Below are 25,817 nucleotides of genomic sequence, written 5' to 3'. Positions count from 1 at the left end.
TACAAGTATGAAAAGGATTTTTTTTTATTTCATCAAAAAGTAAAAAATCTTAGAAAAATTGTTCTAAGATTTTTTATCTCATATTATTAATACATATAAATATTCACATAGCTTTAAATAAAAGAACAAAAATTGTTGACAGAAGACATTTATTATGAATTGCGTAATCATATTCATCTTAATTTTGTCAATAATAACATGTTGCATAATAAAGTATCATAAAATGTATAACATAAGAATTTACGATAGCTTTAACATAACATAACATAACATAACACAAGTATGTTTAACGCAGTCGAATAATCTTTTCTTTATCGTACAGATATTTACAATGAATTCACAGGGTCAGAAAAAATAATTTTTATATAACCGGGTACAATTATACTTTGTGTGCTCAAATATATCTGTTTACTATTTCTACTTTATAATTACAATCACCTATATTAATATTCATGGCTTTGCATTAATTGTAGATCCATATATTTGATAAATATATCGTTGCATATTAATGAACAAACTTGTTGCACGATGTGTTTAAAACTTAAATGTACTTTATACTTTATGTATATATAGAAGTAAATACAGTCTCTTCTCGTGAAGAAAGAGCATACAAAATCGAGATAATAAAAGAATTAACTTTACGTACTTTCGTCCATAATTTTATATAAGTCTTTGAGCTAATAATATCAGATGGAGAATATTCTATAAGTATCGACACTAAGAGATTGTTTTACATTACACAGAGATTATGTCTTTTAAATGCTGTAAAAAAAGTAAAAGACAATTATATATATCGAGATATTAACAATATCTTATAATGTGATGCAAATGTTAATATTGATTGTCCATGTTTATCATAATTGTAATCACTGAATTTATTAGTTCTATTAAAAATCAAAAAGAACATATGTAAAGAAAATAATTCACAAATACCGTACATGTGAAACGAGTTTGATAAATGATAAACTCATTTCTTATAATTCAGCGTATATAGGTTATGTCAATTTGATTTTCTATTTTCTATCTATAATTGTTATGTGCACTTGTCATACCCAATCATCTACTTCATCAAAAGCATTCATTATGCACAAGGTATGCTATAACATGACAAATCAATTGAGTAGTATGAGTTTTCGAATATATTCCTAATTTTTGTTAATTTTACTGTTTAGTGTCTATATTGTAATAATATATTTCGCATCGAGTATAAAATCTTAATTATTCTTATACACAAATTCTGTACACAAATTGAAGCTTAAGGGTACCTTACAGTATATTTCTCTCTTTTTTCTGACTATATTATAGACATAAAGATTTTACAAATACATTAATATCTGATTAAAAGCACGTAACATTTTTGGTACCAAGTTTCGTTGGTGACTGTTTTCCATCACTATCACCGAGATCCATACCAAATGGCACAGAATTCCAAATGGCCTTGTCACTTTGATCGTCCTCCTCGTTCAGGATATTGCACATCATGCGATCATCGTAAAGCGAAAATCGCGCCGTTGATTGCGCACGACCGCGAATTTTCCTGACAGATGGTGGCAAATCACCGGGTGTTTTTATTCTCATATGCGGGTCCTTCAACGCGTTGTTCACGTTCGAACCCACATTGAAGACTTCGTTAAATTTATCTATGCTCTCTTGTCTGCTTAAATTATTTTCTCTCTTTTTATTTCTTAAATTTACGAGCGGTAAAGTGGAAGGACGCGCATTGGATGTCGTGTTATCACTTTCATACTGTTTTTGCTTCCCCGTTTGCATAGTATTCTTGTCATTTTTTTCTACCGGCATCGCCGAAGTAGAAGTCTTACCAATGATACCATTTACATACTTTCCTCCAGACGAGATTGTTACGTTCGTCTCTACGGTTTTAATCTGGACATTTTGCTTCGATAATAAATTTGACTTAGAATCTTCTCTATCTATTTGGTATCTGCTGTATGGATACATTTTTTTGTTGACGAGTAATTTTTTCAAATTGGGCCAGGCAAATAATTTTTTTCGCGGGCTTTCTTGAAGAGATGTATCCTGTATATTCGTCTGCTTTCTCTTACCGTATGAAGATGATCCTTCATCGGAAATGACATTTTGAACGTACGGTATAGGTGTCGCCGGTCTAAGTTGCGTTAACTGAGTAGTATGCTGACTTAAGTAATCGTGCGAAACTAATCCTTGTGCCTCTGTACCAGTTTTGTATTGATCGTTACACGCATGCTTCAGTGATTTATCGACGAGAACGTTACCATTACAGCCTAAGTCTTCCAACGAATCCGATTGTAACATTAAATTTCTTTCCATACACGGATTTCTACCTTGATACGGTTGAAGCGTTTGAGTGTGATTATATGTTGCTACTTCGTTCGAATTTTTGACTGAAACATAAGCAGATTGTCAAAAATGGTTGAAAAATGAGATTATAGAAATATAAAATAACTACGTGGATACTAATTGCTTACAGTTCAATGATGCGCAACCTTTTTTAAACTAAGGGTTCTTTTCAGAAAAAGACAAAATTTTGCGAACTGGGCTGCGTTCAAAATGAACGTCCGGGTGTACACAGCTATCATTTTATCTTTCTTGTTTATCGAACATTAAACAAGGAGAAAATGATACCTGGGTGCACCCCAGCATAATGTCCATTTCGGTAGCACGTATGTATACAGTGTAAATCAAATAATAACGCTCATGTGCAGATAGAGCAGACTAAACCGTAAAATTTTTTACCATTTAGCAATAATTAACGAGTTTAACAATTAATTATTAAAAACCATCGAGTTAGTCTGATCTATCGCCAAATGCAAGCGCGCGGCGATACAACCGCCCAGCGATGCTAAGTACGCAAGAAGTTATTTATAAGTGACATTGGCTAAGCAGGAATGGTGCATACAGCACACCTTCAAATATTTTTTCGCGCGTTTATCAACAACGCTGGACGATCGTAAGTCACCACAGGCTTACATTTGGCTGGAAGAATTCGGCGATCTTTAATAAAATTAATATCTTGTTAACTATATTGTAAAAATTGTAAAACAGAACTTTTCGACTCAGTTAAATCCGCTTTATCTGTACACGAGCATTTTGTCATCTGATTTATATAATCTGCAATCTGCAACCCGTTTGCATGCGATTCGGGAGCTGCAGGTTGCATATCATTGACTTTATATAAATATCAATTACTTACAACCGTGTTCATGAACAACGCTGTCGGATGGTGATAATGTAACCAAGTTTTCAGCTATTGCACTATCGTTAGTATTACTATCTTGCACCATATTCAACGCAAGTTGAACAACATGTACATTGTCATGATGCGAGGACTCACTATAAAGACTGTTTGTTGTTGAAGGCACTAAGGTGCAATGAGAATTCACCATTGGACTTCCATCAGTAAAGTGCATTGTTACTACAATTTGTTTTTCTCTTTTAGAAAATGTAAAAATCATATAATTTGCTAAATATTGGTAAATGTATTACCACGATGGGACTGCAGTTCTGAAAGCCGTTCTTCTATACACAAAGCAGTTAAACGAGCTTCAGCATCGGCATCCCAACAATCTTCTATAGTTTCCTTAATCAAACGCACTCCTGGTCTATCTACTAAGTTACCTTCTAAAAGTGGTCTGGCTTTATTACGTGACACTAAGACTTGCATCTGTTCAAACGTTGGATGAAGACCTACACAATAAATAAAAATATTATAAAAAATATTTTATAAATCTAAAATTTAATAACAGTATCAAAACAGCGCTAATAAATGTACAATGATTAAAAAAAAAGTATATGATTCACAAACCTATTTCATTTTCATACGGTTGTTTATATTGCGGTACGTCTGAACCAGGAATATAAATGTCAGAACATCTTGTAACCAGTTCCCAAAGAACTAAACCCATTGCATAAACATCTATTTGTTTTAAAGAACTTTCGCAATCCCGTAAATTAACAGCACCATCCAACACTTCTGGCGCCATGTATCTCAATGTACCCACCTAATGTAAAAAAATTTTAGATATTAAATTGTAGAAGATATAACCTTAGATATTATTTAAATACTCACGTCATTAATTGATTTTAGTTCAGCATGTTGCTCCTCTCCATTAGAGTAATACTTAGATCCAGAGATTTGAACTGCCAATCCCAAATCACAAATACAGCAAGTACCATCAGCTTTAATTAATATGTTCCTCGAATTTATGTCTCTATGTGCAATACATGGCTTAAACTTGTCTGGAAATTAATATTTATATAAATATTAATATTAGAATGTTTAATTATAATTAATGAAAATGCTTATGAATAAAAAATGTTTCTATATTTTTTTTAGCCAATTTCTGATGCAATACATACCACCTTTGCATATATCCGTATGCAAATAAGCAAGTCCTTTAACTACCGAAAGACTCATTTTGCAGAATGTATTCCAATCAATAGTGTGTGTTCGTAAAAATTCCGTTAAGCTACCACCGGGAGCAAAACTGAGTACCAAAAGATATTCAATACTACCTTCCATGCTTATTCTTTCATCTACACCTGAAACGAGATTATAAATTAAATTTTATATTCTGGTATTAAACGTTTAAATATAAAAAAAGTAAAATATTTTCATATTATCTTTGCTTTTAGTATTTGTTTCAAAATAAAAAACACCAACCATAATAGTTTAATAATGATGGATGCTCCATAAAAGGTAGACAGTAAGTATCTCTTTCATTCTGAAAATAATTGCGATAGTGTGATGGATATATTTTAACTGCAACATCTTGATCTCCCATACTGCCTTGCCAAACTGATCCATATCTTCCTTGACCTGTGATAATATGATTATAATAAATAAAATTGAGTAATTATTAATTGTAATATTAAATAGATGAGAATCTTTGATTTTATCAAATACTCATACAAATAAGAACATACCTACAATATTTGCAAGTTTCAAGTGATCAACTGTGTAAGTACCAGTTCTTAATGCTGTGCTATCCATGAATTGATCATTATAAGATAACGGTTTTCCTAATCTCATTAAAATATTGTTATGATACGTTCTGTATACATTCATCACTATAGTACATAATAGTAGCATTGTACATGCTACAACAATTACTACAATAAGGAACCATCGTTCGGCATTTGACTGCTCGAGATATTCTGTAGCTGGAAAATATCACAAAATAATGAATAAAAAAAAGTATTTTGCTTATAATTTTTATGGAATATTAAGCTAAAAACAAGCATAATATAATTTTTTTGCTATACAATGATTAATAGCTACTATGATTAATACTATGATTAATGCTTCTGCTATCTTACTTGGCCGATTTTTTCGTGAGGAAAGAGTGTTAGACATTTTATCATCTGAATCGGTAAGATTAGAACTTGTAATATTGAGATTACAGAAATCTCCGTGACAACAACAAAATTTCGTATTGTTCAAAGCCTTTGTAGATCTCTGGAGCGCAACACATTCTGTATTTTCACATTTCTGTTCACCAGACTGTTTCCAACAACCTAGTCCACATAAAACAATAATATTAATATTTATAAATGATATTTATAAATGTACGTCTAAGCGTGATAAATTTCTATATATATATATATACCTTGAGACAAAATAGTGATTTCAGTACCATTTGCAGTTTTATCTTCTTTCCATAAGGCATGACAGAAATTATTACACATCTCAAATTTGACATCTTCATTTATCTGAAAGTCATATATATTTCATTTTAAATATTTCATAGAATTATGGAAATAATGTAATAAAGATGATAGGTGTTTTATCCATTAAATAAGCTTTGAATAATTCTAGAATAATTGTATGATTTTGTCCAAAAAGTATACAAGCTTATTATAAATTACAAATTAAATTACTTAAATTGTAAATTATTATTTAATATAAATTATTTAACGTAAATTATAAATTTATTATTACAACCTACATTATGGTCACTGGATGAATTTTCAGGTACGTCCGCTGAATTCTGCTTCGGAGAAAGATTTTCGACATCTTTCTTTCTACTGGCACATTTCCTAATGGCATTGATGGGGGCTAAGCTTATGCCACACAGCAGTGCGATCAGCGCGATTGATACAATGGCTCTCATTGTGCTTTAGCAGGCCTCTTGAACCAGAACCACTTCAACAGAAGCAGAGCTCCTTAAGAATTGGCATCTTTCATCGCAGTAATACACAACGCCGCCGTTGAGATTCTAAGTTCATCTGGTCGTCATACATAATGTAAAAAAAAGATCGATAAATAAAATTAAACAAGAAGTGATATACAAAAAAATGAGAAAATCTATATGCAATCTACAGCAGATCTTGGTGCCTAATAATAATAATTTTTACGATCTCTAGCCTATGTAAACTGCGCACCGTATATTTATTTAATAATATAATCATTGCATATAGCTGAAATATGTAATATTATAAATTAAACTGATAAATAATTTAATAGTGTTGATGTTGCATTGGAAAAAAGGATTTATAAGATATCTCTTCTCTAGAAAAAATTTATAAAGAATTTATTGCAAAAATAATATCTCAACCTGGGTCTCCCTCCATTCTATGTAGATGTCCTACTAATTTGAATGCCAAGTCATGTGGCAAGGTTAGTAAAAACCACTTTTCAAATACATGTTTAAAAATCCTATTTTAAATATGTTTAAATATGTTTTTAAACACCAATATAACATATTATATGTTTAAAATTTGTTTAACACATGATTTTTACTAACTTTAATATGTAATGATATTCTTCGCAATAACCTAATCAATATATGTTAAAAAATTTTTTGGGTTTTTTTTTTTTCAGGCAATGTAGTGTCAAATTAGGACCAATGAAAATGTCAAACATAAAGATGAAAAAACCTATACCTGTAAAAATTGTTATTAGGATCCATTGCAAACCAATATAGATGAAAAAACCTAATGTTTGATAAAAAAAATCTTTGTGTTTGACATTTTTATCAGTTTTCAATTTACCTCTTGTTATTGTCACCCGAAAAAATAATAAATACAGTTTTTCTTCATTTCTTTATATGTAACGGTATAAGAAAATTAGATATTAGTTTATATGAGAATTATATGTTTATCTGCTTGTCATATACATAAAAAATAGACTAATAAATAATTAATAAAATTAACTGCAAAAAATATAAGGTTCTTCCTTATTTGTATTTTAATAAAAAAAATAATATTAATGAATTATATAAATATATGAGTATATATTATATATATATATATATATATGATTATATAAATATGTAAGTTTATCTACTTGTTCTATATATAGTACAAAAAATAGACTGATAAATAATTAATAAACTTAATTGCAAAAAATATATTAGATTTTCTTATTAGTTTTTTTGCTTTTAATGGCACAAGAGAAATATATGAGAAATATTAGATATCAATCTCTGATTTTTAAAGACAATGAAAATATCAAATACAACTTAAATTTGCAATTGTCACATGCAATACAAAAAATAGACTGATAAATAATTAATAAAATTAATTGCAAAAAATATATTGGATTTTTTTTTATCTTTTTGCTTTTAACGACATAAGAGAAATATATGAAAAATGTTAGATATTAATCTTTGTGACCTCTAAAGACAATGAAAATAACATACACAACTTGAATTTATAATTGACAAAATCGTCATGTGCGAAGCATGTTCTTTCCATACTTCGGCTGGCATCTGTCTACGTGTCAGATATTCAATAACTTATATTAATCGCGTTACGCAAAATCGATTTTTTTTTCAACTTTTATCAACGCGAATATACATATAACATATATACTTAACAGACACACACACGAGATTACTTTTTGCAACATATACCATCAAATTTTATATCCAATTCCAATTATTTATACATAATAATTCGCACAGACGTTGAAACTCTTCCGTCGCCGTGGCATGACGCAAATTTGACAAGCAGAAAGTAACGCGAGATCTCATCTGTAACATGACTGATTAATCGGAGTTCCTTACGCGGTCAGGCGGACGCGATATCGAGCGGCCGGGGGACGATCGCGATATCAACGGAAGGACGACGTTTGCGTTTAACGGCGTGGAAGCAGATATTACGCGTCGTGCTCCGATGTACGTCGAGACTCTTTCTGCACGCGCGTCCCGAAAGAAATTCGCGAAAAAAATGGAAAAGAGAAGCTCGTGCGGGATACGCATTACAAACGAAGCGGCACGCCACTTACGTTCTACTCGGCGGAAGTCCTCGTGGAAGTCCTCGATGTGGTTCGCGCGTGTTATTGCGGTCGCCGTGCGGCGCGACATCGCTCCATCCTCTCAAAACGCCGCCGAGCGCATTCGAAATAAGCGTCGTGTGAATACACTCGTATATTTGACAGGCAGCCCGTGTTCATTGAGTCGCGTCCTCGTTGTGCGTTCGTGAACGCATCAGCGCCCGGCGGTCGATACATGGTGTGTGCAAAATCCGCAAACCACGCCCCTTTTTCGCTTCGGATACCGCTCAGACCCCAGGTGTACCAACTTCGAAAAATTAAATGTTTGATAATATCAGGTTACTACAACTGTTATGATTGCATCTTTGTCCCACTCTGCTATATGTTCGTTGTGTCCTTTTCTCTGAAAGAATTGCAGTTTGTACCGTTTGTAGTACGCGTGATTTCGAAAGACGTACGTAATTCGAGAGATTTTATGTGAAATTTAGTGAAGATGGTGCGTCAGTGCATTGTAAAATAAATAAGAAGCAATACTTAAAAAATGATGAAAGGAGAAAAAATAAAAAAATGAAAAAATTATTTCCGCAACAAAAACATAATTTTTGCAACAAAAAATAAACATAGACCAACTTTTGGTGACTTAGTCAACGATTTGCAAAAATTTTTAAAGAAAGACTGATTCTGCTTCCTTTAGAGTGTTATTATCTCAACAAGACTGCATCGACTTTCGTGGTAGATGAACAACCTATACAAGTCAAACTTCCACAAAAATTAATCAAAGTTTGTAAAATATCAATTTTACATTTACTCGCGGCATTTTGTGCAGATCGAGTAAAACGATCGCGGCTTTTCAAGCGGAACGATCTTAAGAATTTTATACATTACTCGCGGCATTTTATGCGGATTGAGTAAAAAAATGCGACTTTTCAAACGGAGCGATCTAGAAAAAGCACTATATATAGTGCAGTTCGCGGCCTTATGGCGGATCGAACTAATTTGGGAGATAATTAACTGAGAATTCTTTAAAATTAAATTTTTGTATTTGTTTTTTCTTTTTATATATTGAAAGAGACCTTCAAAGAGTCATTTTATTGCATTTTATGTAATTTTATTTGAAGCCTTTCCAGTTTAATTTATGTTAATATATGAACAAACTTCTTCAATTATTGTAAAATATTAAAAAATATTACTTACATGCAAATCACACTCTTCCTTCTGTTCGAGGCTCTCGTACGATATTCACGTATGCGATAAAAAAAGACCGAGAGAATACAACATGATGTGCGTGCAACGAAGACAACTACATTCAGTTGTAACAACTTTGTGGAGTTAAATAAGATTGGTACACCTGGGGTCTGAACGGTCAGAAAACAAGCGAGAGGGCAAAGAATTAGAGAGAGATGCTTGCAAACTGCACACACCATGTTACTTCCACCAGTGCATATGAGTCGCGTCCTCGTTGTGCGTTCGTGAACGCATCAGCGCCCGGCGGTCGAACGGTGCGGCTACTCGTCGTAAAGCCGCTGTTTGCATCGTACGACGTTTCCAATATGAAATCTACATGTAGTTGTAACGGCAGTACGACGCTGTACTGACCAATCAGAGAAAAAACAAATCACGTTTTCTCTTCTTTGATTGGCCTATCGCAGCATCACAATATTATAATGAATTGCGCTGTTGACCTCGTAAAAAATTTCATGGGCGACTTGCGCGAGAATCAATATAGGGTCACTGATTACACTCCGATTAGCTTACAAAAATCTTGTCAATGTGAATAAATATTATTAATTTTTCTTCATTGAACGTGCACAGAGAAAAAGATTAGATTAAAAATGACAGATTGTTAAGAACTTTATTGTTATATGATTACTTTAACCAGTCATTATATAATAAAATAAAATAATTAATTAAATAACATTACTGGTAATACTTATTTATCAATAAAGATAAAATTATTAATTTTTTTATTGTTTAATAAAATATATAAAAAATATTAGTTAGTGTACAGTTAGAATTTTTATTTTAAACAATTCTGATTTGATTCAACTTTAATTGAAGATGATATTAAATTATCTAATTAGTAATTTCGCTTCGATAAACTCCAATTAACTTAATCAGCTATTAAGTAAATCAAATAATTAAGTCACACTTATAATATTTTATCAATGAACGATGAAATTACTTATTTTTTTAATTATATAGTCATTAGTCGATTTTAATTAAATTAAATATTTGTAATACTTTATTAAAGATAAAATTATTAATTTTTTATTGTTTGATATAATAAAAAATTGGATCACAGATAACAAATTATTATAGTTCTGTTTTAAATGATTTTAAATCGATTATATTGGAAACGAATTGTTTAATTAGAAATTTATCGTGTTATAAACTTCGAATATAATTTAATCGGCAATTATCAGTATTAACTAATATTCAGAATATTTTATGTGGTCCAAATTTTTTGTTTAACATACAGAAAAAATGAAAGATAACGAATTATTAATGTAAGACAATTCTGCTTCAAGCTATAATTTTATCGGTTGAATCGATCGATATAAAATTACGAAGTTTGGTCGAAGCCGCCGCCGTCGCCGCGATCGCTGACGAGAGACAATTGGTCGGTCATGACACACACGCGACCAATTAGCGATCGCGTGTTCGGCCACTCCGATCAATCGTATTCGCTCGACTTTGCGCGGGTAGATTCGCCACTCGCTGTAGTTGCGACCAATCAGGACTGAGCGTCGTGTCTCCGCTGCGTGTTTTCGGTATTTGTCGTGCAAATGGCGGTTGTCGCGGTGTTTTGTCCGATTTGTCTTTGGCATTAACTACGCCACACTGTTAGCACAAACGTTTAACGAGTGGGAACGTACGACAGAGCAGGTCGGTGCCGCGATCGCGGATCGCCCATAAATATGGTGAAGCTACTGAAGAGGTTCGTCGCCGGTGACAAGGTGTTTGCGAAAGTTCGAGGTTACCCGCCATGGCCAGCGAAGGTAAGAGAATCCGTCGTGTCGGGACGCCCGACGCTGTAATGATAAAATTAGTAATCTTGACCGATACGTCGGACGCGGCGTTATAGACTCGTCGTTCTCGTGAACGACCGACCGGGACGTCGCGAGGTGTGGTGACGTAAATTATTCAAAGGTTGCGGCTCCAGATCGGCGTGCGTTGCGCGCGGCTGCGTCTCCGTGAGACCGCGGTTCTCACGTAAATGCGAGAAAAGCGCGGGATCCGCGCAGAATGCCGCGACAACGTCGACGATAATCCGCTAAGTGGCACGTCACCGACTGCACTAATCAATGCGTCAGCTACGCTTCCGTCAATATATTGTATAATTTGCCGTACAAACGTATATGTATTGAAATTCTATCACGATGTGGATCGTTAATGTATCCTCCAATGGAGAAACATACACCTCAAACCCCGTTTGCCATATTATAGTTCATCGCGTGTCGCTTCATCTGTTTTGTATATTTCTTCATCTGTTTACAGATCGAAAAAGTCAATGATCCTAATTCCAAAAATGCTAAATACAGCGTTTACTTTTATGGTACAGGAGAAACGTAAGTAATATTACAGAACTGATTGCTCTGTAACTTTAGTTCTCCTAAAAAAAAAACTAATAAATATTTAATTGATCAAATATTATCATAATATTAAACTTGTAGAGCTGTTTGCAAAGTTGACGAGTTGTATACCTATGCTGAAAATAAGGAAAAATATGGTAAACCAAATCGGCGAAAATTCTTTCATGAAGGTATACAGCAACTTGAACAAGAACTTAAAAATGATAGAAATAAACCTCTGGCAGATATTGCTGCTATTAAAGGTATTTGTCAATATTAATTTTATTATAATGATATTTTGTAATAAATTTGTTTATTAAATTTGAATAAATTAAATATTATCTATTGAATCGAAAAAATTAGTGATTATAAATGACAATTTATCCTTTATTTAAAGAAGCTGAAGCAGCAGAATTGCCAACAGTCAGTGCAACAGATAGCGATATGGAAACTGGTTCTTTAATAATTGATGAAGGAGAAAAAAAGAAACCCGTAAAAAGGAAAGCTCTTATATCCACTGCTAATACTCCAGTAAGCCATATTCATCCTTTGCTATTTTCTAATAACGCTTTGGAGTACTACTATATGTTTTACAATACTGAGCACAAAAACAGTTATTGACAAGTGTACTCCAAGAAGAATTTAAGGAACTGCCGACAAACATTTTTAAAGCTTAGATAGTTTGAGCGATTGTTCCTTACACTTTTATATATATTTAATTGAGTGTAATTAAATACATATATTTAATAAATGTAATAATGCAGCAAGATACTCCTGAGGTGAAGAAAAAACGTGGTAGAGGAAAAGCTTCTAATGATGCATCAAAACAAGAAGCTGCTTTAGATTCGCAGGGCGAAGAATCGCCCAAAGAGGTGGTTAGCCGCAGTGGGCGCAAGATTAAACCAAAACGTTTCGCAGATTTTTCAAGTTCGGACGAGACTGAAACCAATACAGGTAATAAGAATTTATAAAATCTTTTATTGTGGCATACATTTTTCAGAGAATATGTTTAATTCTGCAGCTTTATAGATAAAAAAATGTTTAAATAATAAATGATTAAATAATCGACTTTTTTTATTAGCTCTTACAATTTAATGTACTGTATACTTATAATAATTGCATCGAATAAAAATATTAATTGCATTCTAATTGTGAAATATAAATGTTTACTATCGATGTCACAGTATGCTGTTATTTTTATTGCAAAATTTAAAATCAATTGCCCTGATAATAACTAATATTTGAAGGTAGGAGCACAGTAAACAGACTTACATCAATACCACATTTAATGGTGGATGAAGGAACCCAGACTTCTCCATCAGAAATATCTGAAAAATATCCAAGACTTAAGGAATCCAATGAAACTCGGAATTTATCTACAAAAGAATTAAAAAGATTAGTTCTGTTGGAACAGCTGTCATTGATTCGCATACAAAAATCTAAATTCTTATCTGTAAATGTATCTTAGATATCTTTAATTAATAAAACTTAACAATATTTTTTGTTTTGAAAATACTGTTTATGTGTTTATATCCCTACTTTTTAAATAGTTTTTACTGAATTTTTTTTTTTAAATACCCACACTTAATTTAGGGAAAAAAAATAATTACGTTCAAGCTTATTTGTAAAAAAAGTTGGTTATTTTTATTTTTGCATTTGTGTTTAAGCTAACTAACATAATATGATTATATAAATATTATTTCTGTTTAGAACATTCTGGTCGAGGTCGTAAAGCAAAAAATGAAGATTCTAATGAGCATCAAATAAATGTGACACCAAATGTGACGCATAAAAAAAGAGCTGCTATTGAAAGTAGGCATTTGTGTGAATAGTTTTTTATTTTTTTTTTATTTTTTAAATTGTAACTTATTTCTGAGAGATACCATTTATATCTAATTTACAGAAAGAAATAATGAAGGATCGATACTTGATGGAACTGTAGTATCGAGTAGTACATCTTCTGATACATCAAATCGAGTTCTTTTAGTTCATACATTTGCTGGAGAATATGTAGGCATTAAGCTTGACACAGACAGGCCAAAGTCATTTGAAAATGAACAAGCTCGGACACAATGGGAGTGGTCCACTGCTAGGAATGCTATGAAACTCAAGCTACAATTAGAGTCCGGTGAAATTTTGCCGGAACAAGTAAAAGATTCTCTAGATTTTAATGTACCCGTCCCAGAAGATGAAAAACGACTTTTGACAAAAGATGGAGCTGTTCATCGCAAAACATATAAATTGAGGTATGAAGAAATTGTTTTTGATGTATAGCTTGTCGAAGTGTATATTTTACGATTTACCGTGTACCTATATGTGGTTTATAGATGGCTTCGTATAGAGGCTCAACTTTTACAATTAGATGCTCAAATAAAATCTAATCTTGGACTGGATCGAGCCAATACAGATCAGTGTTTACGAGCGATGGATGACATCTTGGCTCTTTCAATTGATCCTTTAATGCTGAAGAAACATCCTCATATTGTTGAAACAGTGAAAAGGGTAATATGTCAATTTTTCTCTTAAAATTAGGAAGTAATATGTTTTAACTAATTACTGTTACAGTTACTTTTTTCATAACATACTGGTATGACATTTTTTCGTAATTATAACAGTAACATTGTAACATTTTTTCAGTTACAAATTTAACATTTATCATTTTGAACCTGTTTATGACAATTTCTATTAAAGTGTGCGTGCGTTTAATGTTTACTCTTACTAGTATTCATAATTTGTTGTTATATTTAAGATTATTTTAATTATAATTTTGAGATGTCATAAACCAATGTCACTGCTGCATACATTTTAAGAACAATTTTGTGCTTAAAATTATTATATTAAAATTTTTTAATACGGGATTGAGGATACAAAAAATATAAATTTTATTATGTTTATAAATTGAACAAAACCAAAATTTTTTATTTGTGCTTTCAGCATTTTTAAATCTTTGTTTTTAAATTTGTTGTAGTCTTGTGGATTTAAGATATAAAATAAATTTTTTTTATTTATAGTAAAAAAACGTTTTTAATCATTTTTAAAAAAACATTTAAAAAATAAATTTTTTGTTTAAGGTTCTTAAATAGTCGGTTAAAAACTTTGCGTTGATGGCGGCGATGTAGTATCGCATAAAAAATTAGAATAGGCGTGAAAAGTGACGTGTTGATGATAAAATTTTGTCTTGCATACCATTTGGTTATTATGTGCTTTATTGTAAAAGTGTGACTTGTCTTGTCCTTATCAAATTTGTAAAAATAGACTACAAGTAGTTATTTTTAAATTTTATATATAAAATATTTTCCACTCTTTTCACAAGTTGTGGTGTATTTTCTTACCTGAATAGGCTTCACTTCACGTGTCTTACAACTATTTACTACCAGAGTAAAAAAGAAGAATTGAAATTCACTTTTACAAGTGTTTTAAAGCAATCTCATTATTTTATTAAATCTAAATTCTCTTTATTTAAATGACACACAAGAAACTTGAATGTGTTATTTCTCACTTACGATATTACGATTTCAATATGATTACTCAGAAGCCTTAATCTTGTTTTAGCATTTAAAAGTAATGAACCATTACTTTTTTAAGTAACGATAATTAACGAGTTATCTTTAAAAAATAACTTTTTCAACTGTAGATTTTTTAATAATATTATAATATTGCAATAATTTTGTTTAACTAATTTATTTTTTTATTTTATAGCTGCGACGATATATTGGAAATTTAGGAGCGTGGAAATTAAGTGAAGAAGAAGGGGTATGTATAAAATAGACGTCGTGTATCTATATTTTAACACGTTTATAAACTACTTAATGTTATTTTTATTCTACTACAAAATATAATGTTCTTTGTAGACTATTTTTAAACAAAAAGCAGAGCAGATTAGACAAAAAGCTGAGCATATATATAACAAGTATAAGGTAATGTGTCATATACGATGTAATATATTATAGGTAAAAATCAAAATTATTTCTTTTATTATATACTTATGAAAATATACAGGCTATGTTTACTATACCTGAGGGTCAATCATTTTGGCAATCATTTTCCGATCAAGTGGTCCATTTCAAAAAATTAACAAAAGATATGCCTGAGGAGAAGGTGTTCTCATTGATGTCTGATCCTACTTGTTCAGGTAATTTTGCTATTGTACATTTAATGAATAGTGAGTATTAGATTTAAAAATTTTTCTAAAAAAGTTTTGAAATTGTAATATGTATAATTCATATTTAAATAGATAGAAGAACCAAGAAACTGTCAAAGCAAGATCTTAATACTTAATTGTTTTATATGATTTTGTAAATATTTTCTAATTTTTTAAGTTATGCAACTTTACTTGCATTTTAAGACTGAAAGTAACGGTGCACAGTTTCAAAAAATATATCAAATTATAAGAAATATTATATCCAAACTTTATTTAAATGACACGCAAGAAACTTGAACGGTGTTATCTCTTGCTTATGACATTACGATTTCAATATGATCGTGGCGACTACTCAGAACTACTTAAACACGAAGATTCTATTTTGATTGTTTCTTAGCTCTTTTTTGTAATTAATTAAGTTTTAAAATTGTTTACATAATAATTTATAATTTTTAAACTTAATTAACTAGTAATTAAAGTAAACAATATTCAAATTTTTTAAAAATATATTCTGTAATACATATTTTTTATAAATATATATATATATAGATACAAGTATGTCAGAGGACTTGCATGCAGACGATAGTGGCAATCAACTGGATACGAATATAGTGACTGAAGCAGAGCCAACAGTGGAATCAGGAGAAAAAGCACAATGCGAAGAAAAATCAGAGACGGAACCTCAGCTGGAACCAAAAGCAAATACAGAAGCTGAATTAAAAGCACAAGCACAGACAGATGCAGAACCAATTGCTGAAAGAAAAGTAGAAGCAGAAGTGCCTACTAGAAGCGAGAGTCCTAAAGATGAAGCAGCCAAGTAACATATGTAAACTTTTTTATCTGATAATGTAAACTTTTGCTTATTTCCTTGTATATCATTATGCTACTAAAAAAAGAGCATATTTTAGTTGAAGTACATCGGGCGCATTCATAAAATATTATAACTAATATTATAACAAATATGATTTTTTGATTCTTTTTCTGTATTTCATATGTAGCAAATTAATGTTTAGTATCACATTTTAAAAGATGATCTCTATTAATAATTACGAGGAATATGATAGAAATTGGAAAAATTTAATTTATTTTATGAAATGTAACTAGTATGCTATTCTTTATTACAACTCATGTTACCTACAGCAATGCTGTCTAAGATTTGTAGTTTTGGGTTTAAAATTAAAATGTATTGATGCCTATTGCTATTTTTACTTCTCATTTTATAGTTATTTTTTCGTAGCGCGCAGTCTCAGAAACAAGACTAAGATTATTAAAAATGTTGAGGTGTGTCATTCATAATCTCCGATGAATAATGCCGAAAATTATCAAGTTAGATATAAGTAATACTATTAGATCCAGTTGACACTACAAATGCTTTGAAGCGTTTGATTGACCAATTGGGGTGAAAAATTTTACCAATTGACCAATCAAAGAATGTTCTGAAGCGTTTGTAGCATCAAATGGACCATAGCCTTAATTATATGTATTCTGTTATATATTGTAATTATGATAAATTTATATACACATGTACAAATTATATATGTATATTTTTAAATCAAACGTATAATATTATACTTTTAATACATATATTTATGTGTTTTTTATAAGTACATATACTAAGAATAATATTTTATATAATATTAATAATAATATATATTTTTAAACAATGAATAATGTGCATCAAAAACTGTTAATAATCTCAATCTAGTCTCTGAAAACAAGCGCATTAGAGAAAATAACTGAAATCAGGAATAGAAACAGCAATAGGAATGAACACCAATACATTTTAATTTTAAACTCAACTACAAATTTTGGGTATGTATTCTGTACACGTTTTTTATTTTGAATGATAGTTGTCGAGTATGCACAGATATTTTACATGGCAAAAAAGCTGTGTAACGACACCGACAACTATCGTTAAGAACAAAAAGTGTGTTACAGTTACATAGGGACAGCTGGATCCTAATTTATAGTATAAGCTTATGCAATGCTTATATGTACAATTATGTAATAAGCGTTATTGGAATTTTACTAAATAATTAAATTAATTATCTATTTCATTAGATATCCATGAATTTATTAAGTACATTTATTTTTTTATATTTACATTACGTAATGAAAATGTAAAACAAAAATTAACTTTTACACATATAAGCAATGCAAATAACTATTGTTACAACATAACGCTGGTAATCATGTTACCAATTCAAGAAGTAAAAGAATTGTAAAAATATTTTAACATAATTCTGTGAATGCGATCGATATTACTTTTACGCACGTGGAAAAATTAAGTTTCTCTTTTGTGTGAATAAGTTCTGTTATATTCTATTTCGTGAATTTGTAAGCAAAGATACATATTGTATGATCGCCATACACTCATATACTTGATGCAATATCTGCAATCACCAACTGGACAATATCGGGCAAATATTCACTGTCAGATATTATCGAATAAAAATGGCTGATGTAGTGGATATTAGATGAAACACAGTATTTTTACCTGACAGTAATGCAATGCTGTCATGTGTCAAAATACTAATCTTGATATATTCAGCCAGTGCCATGGAGGAAATTTGTAAAGAGCACATAACACTGTTACTGTCACGCAAAACTTACTTATTTAGTTAATTATAATTGATGTTAGTAAAATAAATACCATATTTCATAAGAATTATAGCGCAATGAATCGTATAAGATATAATTCTTGGCACTTACAACTCGTTTTTAACGCAGGTTTTCCATCTTTGTCGTCTTTTAGTTTTCTTTATTAAATGAAAAGACATTACTCATATTTATCGCATTCTAAAGATAAAAATATATATGATTATTGTATGCCAATATTTCTTTAAAAATATTTATGAAACGACAAATATAATTGTTCGTAAAATATTATTGTCAATCTTCTATTTCATATAATTTAATTATTGTCTTTATTAAAATCATTACTATTACAATAAAATTACGAAGTACTTGTGAAACGGTATCGAAATTGTACAAATTAGATAAGTTAATAAACAATTTTCGGACATTATCACATCTATTATGGGCGACATGGCAATTACTATAAACATTTAACGATTGGTAAGTATTAAACCTTGTTTTGTAATCCATAGTTACATATCCAATATATTTGAGAAAATATCAGAAGTTATTGACGATGTAATTTTTGTATCGAAATGTTCTTGTCAAAAATTAAAATAAACTATTATAGTAGAGGCATTATGGCTATTTATTCATAGATTTATGTAGATAAATTACGCATTTTAATGTGATATAACATTAAAGAATAGAAATATATAAATTGTATAGAAAGATAAAAATAAAAGTAGAAGAGGAGAGAGAGAGAGAGAGAGAGAGAGAAAGATACGTACGTAAATCTCTAAAAAAAGCAATTTGTTTTTTTTGTAAGAATCTCTTATTATTAAGGATATCCAATTTAGAACTGCTAAGCGACGGAGACCTAGCAACTTTAGACGTAAGGGAAAGTTTATGCTTTCCCTTGCGTCACGAACGCCGAAAGTTTCTCCACCCAAGGCTAGCGCTCGAAACTCATGGTGTAAAAATTTCATTATTAGGCGTCTAAAATCGGTAAGCGACAAAAAAATAAAGGAGTTGAATACGTATTATGAAACTGTTCGGAATGAATTCCGATCGGAATTATTCAATTATTTCCTAAATTTCCATTATTTTTTAGAGAAAACGGAATAATTCCGATCGAAATTTATTCCGAAGAATTCCATAATACGTGTGCCTGTCGGGATTCGAACTTTGGATCCTTCGTTCCAACAGCTAGAACTCTCACTCTGCTTCACCAAGGCTCCACTGCTTTTTCGTTGCTATTCACACTCCTACGACCTTTCGCTTCTGAGTGTCTTACATTTTTTTTTCTTTTCATCATTTATATAATAAAAAAAGTATGTTTTTCTATTGTCTTTTTTTACTAATGTTAACTTTTTAGTTTCAAGGAAGTCTATATGAATCGATAAATTTATTCTTATAGACAAAAATAAATTTGTTTCAGTAAAATATGGGTTTTTTTGTGAATCAATTGCAAAAAATAAAAGCAAATTTATTCTTTTAGGGAAGAGTGGAAGAAATATTGACACCGGACTGGACACTGCCTTTTGCCTTCCGCGGCAGTGTTACATGTATGTACGGGTTCGACATTTGTCTACGTTATGGTCAATGACTTTAGATTCTCGACTGTGCCGACTCTTATTACACGACACCATTAATTGGATTTAATAACAACTATAGTTATGAAATTGATCATTTACAAATAATCAGAATCAATCGCATTGCACTACTACTTTAATGCTCCCACTCAGTCATATTCACTTTACTGCCTAAACTTTAATTATACTTTTAAAACTCGCTTCATGGCCGCATAGTTTCCAAACCGCTGAAAGCGGGGCTAGCACCGGCGAAAAGAAACAGGATTGCCTAATCAAATCACTGATTAAGTTGTTTTGTACGCCATGGCCTTCAAGATACCGTTTTATGCGCAGCTGCGTAGTACTCTGGCAGCAAAAATATCTTTTGATTCATAGTTTATCTCTTCTTTCTTTCTACGTTGCATGAAAAAAAAAAGATAAATTGCGTGATATTTTTATTGCCACAGCGTACTACCTGAAAAGGCATCTTTATCGTCAACATCTTAGCAATATTGAATTGTAAGATTGCGAAAATTACAGCAACATCGCAAAATATAGATTCAACATTGAAAAAACATCACAGAAACGTCCAATATTTGTTGAATCTTTATCTTACAGGCATTGAAATTCAACATTGATTCTATATTTATTCAATACATAAATAATGATTTCATAGATATTATGCACATTTTATTTTCAAAAAAGAATAAAATATGTCAAATTGGATTATAAATTATTGAAAAAATTAAAAAAATAATGTCGATTCTTATTATTTAAAATTATATATTAAAATTTTTCTGCTTTTCTAAAATGTACCATTATATATATATATATATATATATATATATATATATATATATATATATATATATATATATGACATATGTAGATAAAAGTATATTTTAGAATGTCAAAAGGATAATTTGTAAATAGTAAAGTCTTAATATTTATTTTTTAATATTAGATATTTTTCCGACAATAGATTTAAAAACGTTACACATTTATTTTATTTTCTTTTAAGAGTATAAAAGTAATTTTAAAGCTATAGAATTAAGAATTATTTTATGTAATTAGGTTTGCTTTTATTAACAAATTAAATTTGTATGTTACTTATTAAAAATTATAAATTTTTTATAATTTTATCATATTATTTATTGCATGTATAAAATTCAATTCTATTTACACGACTTTTTATTTTTGTCCATTTTCGACAAGAAATATTGATAATTTATTCAACATCATATTTTAACGTTGCAACAAAATTAACAATCAATGTAGAAAAATATAGATTCAATATTGAAAATATTTCTAAACATAAAATAAAAATATGAAACAGTTTCAAATATTTACGCGAGTGCAGTGAAGATTTTTAGAAAAAGTATCGTTTATTGTATTGGTCGTGTTGGATATAAATATATATATATATATATATATATATATATATATATATATATTCAATATGATCTAATTAAGTGTTTTTTTTCCATAAAAAATATTAGAAAAATAGATAATAAAATGATCTAATGTTATACTTATAAGTTTATGTGTTTATAAATTTATAACTTTAACATATTGACAAATTTATTAACATATTAACATATAAGAGTTTACAAAGTATTTTTATCAACAATCCATTAAGTAAATAATTGGCTTATCTTAATTTTTCTGCCTAAAACCGTAGCTAGTATTATGAAGCGGAGTTCAGCAGGTGGATTAAAATTTATATGATCTGAAGTAATAAAAAATTGTACTAAAGTACTGAAAAAAACATTACAATCGATATGTGTGTAGTTATTATTGATCTAGATTGGTTTTACCATAGAAAGTCTTTTTCTTTGACTTAAACAGGATGCTATAGTGAAAATGGAAATGCAATGGAATTTAAAACCGGTTGGGAACCTAATGTTAATGACTGCTGCAAGAAAAGGGACCATTTGGGTGTGGGAACGTTAGATTTTATTCAGTGGACGACCTAAGGAAAATGGGCATCGATCAGAAATTGGAAGGAAAGACACATAATAAGAAAGAATGGAAAAGATTCTTAGAGAGGCTCAAGCGCATGGGGATTTGTAGAACCACATACACATATACATACATATATGCATTTGATAGTTTATAGAAAGCAGTAACTTTTTTATATACGAAATATTAGATTATGAAAAACATAATCGAGAAAATTCTACTTTTGACCTCATCTACAGCTAACGTACACAAACTGAGCAGTCAACTACTGCAAATAGTCACGTTGACAGCTTATATGACATGCTACCGTTATTTGTACAATTCATTATATGTATAATTATTTAGAAACAGAAAGTAAGTCATGTATTTATCTTATTATAAATGTTCTATAAATATAAATATATATATATATATATATATATATATATATATATATATATATATATATATATATTCGCAAATCTATCATAAGTATCATCGGTCTTTAGCTTTTGTTAGAGCTTAGTGATCCTTTAACGTATTTTTGTGATGTGCGCTGTTTATAATTTACATAGATATATGAGACAGTTTAAACGCCAGTTTTAAACGCCTTATTAGAAGGGTTCTTTTGGCGAGATACTCGGTGGTTTGCTATTGCCTTCCGAGAGGCAGCGATCGAACAAAATCAGATATTTTGGATTAATAGGATTTATTCAAAATATATTTTGAATGTTAATAATTTAATACTTGAAGAATATTAAAAAATATTCAATTATAAAACAAAAATTCAATTTACTTACATTTTTCTTTGATAAAATTTTATATTTTTTGAAAGAGTATGAATTCTTTTTTTCAGTCCATGATGATTTTTTCTAAAATTTGTGTTAAGTATATTTGAAAAACTTTTATCAAGAAAATATGCTTTGTTAAAGATAACTGCTTACGTACCAAGAAAAATAAATTGAGTAATTGAGTAATCTTAATAGACTTGATGTTTCTATGTGAAGAAAAAAAATGCACAGCAGATATGAAAAATCAACAAACTCCGTATAATTATTATATGTACAAATATATATATATATATATATATATATATATATATATTTAGGTATTGTACATTAATTAACAAACGTTTAATATACAATACATTGATTAAAAAATAAATGTTTTAACTATACTTTTAGTCTTTTTTAATCGTGTTTATTTCTAATCTAATAATTACATATTTCTGCGGTAATTTTAATTACATAATGTTTGTTCCTAATCCTCAATCATTATTTTATTATATTTAACATTTTTTGCAGATAATTCTTCGGTTTTTGTTAATACTTCTAACTACTTCACCTTTTTTCGTATCTGTTATTTTATTAATTGTATACGAGCCTTTATTTCTTTGAATAAAGAAAATGATATTCGTATATTAATTTGTTATTACGCATTCTTTTACTTGAATTAGTCAATTTAATAATTTCTACATTATTTTATGCCTTTAATCTAATCACCAATTCTGATGATAATGTGAGATAAATTAAGGCAAGAACTCAAAGATATAAATATAGAATGGAGACATCGCTAATAAAATAATTATATTACCAAAAAATATCATGACGAAATTATAAGTTATAATTTCCGTTTTCCTTTGTTATGATTATTATTTTAATGTACCTTGCGAAATATATTTCTTAGATAAATAATAACGCGATACAATTATGAATTACTAATCATATATATTAATTAACTGTATTATTATTATGCAGCATTACAGAAACCATAGTAAATTTATTTCTTTTACTCTCAATGTAATTTTTCACAATGAATAAGTTAGGAATGAAGAAAAGGTAGAAGAAATATAATCCTAAGTAGTACAGAAAAGATCGAGAGAGAAGAGGTGTGAAAGAAAATATGCTATGGGGAATCTGGGAATACATTCCTTCCCTTCCTCTTGGAAATTTCCCCTACTATGTCCGTGGAAGGAACCACAAGTTCGTGTATCACCATTTCAAATTCCAATACGCTCAGTTGTAACTCCCGTGCTTTCGCTGCTGTTCGATTTTTCTGTACGAGTCGTAGAATTTGTGCGCGCTATTTATACAAGTGTATCAAGTTATTTGGAATAAACTGTAAGTCGTAGTATTATTCTTTTGGACTATCTTTTTATCTATCTATTTATCTATTTTATCTTTCTATTAACAAATTTATAATTTGTAAGAAAATTAACATTAAGAATATCGCATAATCGTAAATTTGAATGAAAGAATCGAAACGCTGTATTATTTATTAATAATATATATATATATATATATATATAATTATTTGCAAAATGTTTTCCGTGAAATTAATAAGTTTTATTACCGCCTACTGTACATTCACTATTAAAGAAAGGTGGTACGAAAAGTTTTACTTTGTTCGGGGAAAATAAAACTAACATCATTTCTTATAGTTTTTAAGGCGAGAAGTTTGATGGTATTAGTTAAAACTACGTCACGTGATGAGTACGCATAGAAAATTGCGTTTAAATCGGGAAAACGCGTAAAAAAATATTAGATACAATTAGAGTTGCCAGATCTAATATCAATATTTCCGGGACATATCTAAGGCGATGAATGCAAAATGGTTTATCGTATATGAATTAAATGTTTGTATCAGTTACTCTCCCCACATAAATCATGATATACCGATCATTTCTTAAACTAAAATAATTTTTGTAAAATAGAAGAACGAATAAAAAATTAGGATGTGTAGTTTTCTTTTAAAGTTTTTTTTGATTATTTAAAAAAACTTTCAATTATTCAAAATTTTTGTCTATTTGTGAGGCTATTATTGTACAATATTCGCAACCATATGCTTATCGGAGTAAGCTTTCACCGAGGGCGAGGGTTCGAATCGGGTCAGCAGAGTTGGATCAGAATACCATAAAGTATATGTGTAAACGCAACATATTTGATATCTATATGTATACACAGTCACACAGCTCAATTTTTTTATTTATCTTGGCAACACTACAGTAATCTCGGTCATTAATTTACGACTTTAGCTTAAAATTTGATCAAGTAGAGTTCAACTTCATCTTTGATGCTTTCATTGGAAGAGGCGCTTACCCCAATCTGATTTTGATTCGAACCCTCGGCGGAAACAATTACTCGATGTGGGATATGTCGATGAATTCCGGAATTCTTTCTTAGAAATCAGCGACGTGGCAACTTTAGACGTAACGGTAAATTTGTACGAACACGTCGAGGGTTCCCCCAAAATGGCTAGCGCTCGAAATTCATGGCGTAAAAGTTTTATTATTAGGCTATCTGAACATTGGTACATATACATGTACGAAAATATTTGCGAATATTTAATAAACTGTAAATTAATAATCATTTTTTTCTTTTATTTTTTTATTTAAAATGTAATCTTTATTATTATATGTATCTAAAAAAAATATTAAAAAGCTATCATTTTGATAAAAAAATCATGTTTTTAATAAAGATTAGCTTTTAAACGTTCGGCTACTGGGATATTTTCCTAAACATTTTTATAAAATATTTTGTACTTTTATATGTTAAAATATGATGTGTAATACTATGTATCATCGACACATAGCATTACATATGTAGCGTAAAATCCTACCTTGTAAACTGCGAAACATTTAAACGCAATTTTCTATGAGTTTCTATCACATAACGTAATTTTAACTAGCACCATCGGATTTTTCATCTTAAAAGAAATTATATTTGTTTTACTTTTCCTGAACAAAGTAAAAACAGGCCTTTTCGTAACATTCTTCTTTCTCTCTGATGCTCGCATAT

At 29.9% G+C, this 25,817-nt stretch overlaps 2 protein-coding genes across 4 annotated transcripts; one reads left to right on the top strand and one right to left on the bottom strand.

Moving 5' to 3' along the window:
• Positions 1–132: 132 nt before the first annotated feature.
• LOC105205018 (bone morphogenetic protein receptor type-2) lies at positions 133–8,432 on the bottom strand. Of its 2 annotated transcripts, none has more exons than XM_011174309.3 (12): positions 8,228–8,432; positions 5,946–6,225; positions 5,607–5,709; positions 5,317–5,514; positions 4,924–5,160; positions 4,661–4,816; positions 4,357–4,539; positions 4,067–4,236; positions 3,803–3,998; positions 3,484–3,684; positions 3,191–3,412; positions 133–2,381 (listed from the first exon to the last, which is right to left on the bottom strand). In XM_011174309.3, the coding sequence occupies exons 2-12, from the start codon at positions 6,108–6,110 to the stop codon at positions 1,339–1,341; spliced, it is 2,874 nt and encodes a 957-aa protein (XP_011172611.1). In that variant the 5' UTR covers positions 6,111–6,225; positions 8,228–8,432; the 3' UTR covers positions 133–1,338. The 2 variants fall into 2 exon arrangements, with proteins under 2 accessions (XP_011172611.1, XP_025994767.1); XM_026138982.2 differs by having other exon boundaries at positions 1,339–2,381; positions 5,946–6,142.
• A 2,447-nt stretch (positions 8,433–10,879) lies between these two features.
• On the top strand, positions 10,880–19,144 carry LOC105205012 (PC4 and SFRS1-interacting protein). Of its 2 annotated transcripts, none has more exons than XM_011174303.3 (12): positions 10,880–11,214; positions 11,714–11,784; positions 11,890–12,050; positions 12,188–12,318; positions 12,552–12,741; positions 13,498–13,599; positions 13,691–14,033; positions 14,115–14,289; positions 15,487–15,540; positions 15,639–15,704; positions 15,787–15,919; positions 16,478–19,144. In XM_011174303.3, the coding sequence occupies exons 1-12, from the start codon at positions 11,134–11,136 to the stop codon at positions 16,747–16,749; spliced, it is 1,779 nt and encodes a 592-aa protein (XP_011172605.1). In that variant the 5' UTR covers positions 10,880–11,133; the 3' UTR covers positions 16,750–19,144. The 2 variants fall into 2 exon arrangements, with proteins under 2 accessions (XP_011172605.1, XP_011172604.1); XM_011174302.3 differs by having other exon boundaries at positions 12,185–12,318.
• The last annotated feature ends 6,673 nt before the right edge of the window (positions 19,145–25,817 follow it).

Source organism: Solenopsis invicta, chromosome 7, assembly GCF_016802725.1.
Source record: "Solenopsis invicta isolate M01_SB chromosome 7, UNIL_Sinv_3.0, whole genome shotgun sequence".
In the NCBI taxonomy this organism is placed as follows: domain Eukaryota; kingdom Metazoa; phylum Arthropoda; class Insecta; order Hymenoptera; family Formicidae; genus Solenopsis; species Solenopsis invicta.
Note: the sequence above shows the minus strand (reverse complement) of the source record. Positions and strands in the feature narration are given on the sequence as shown.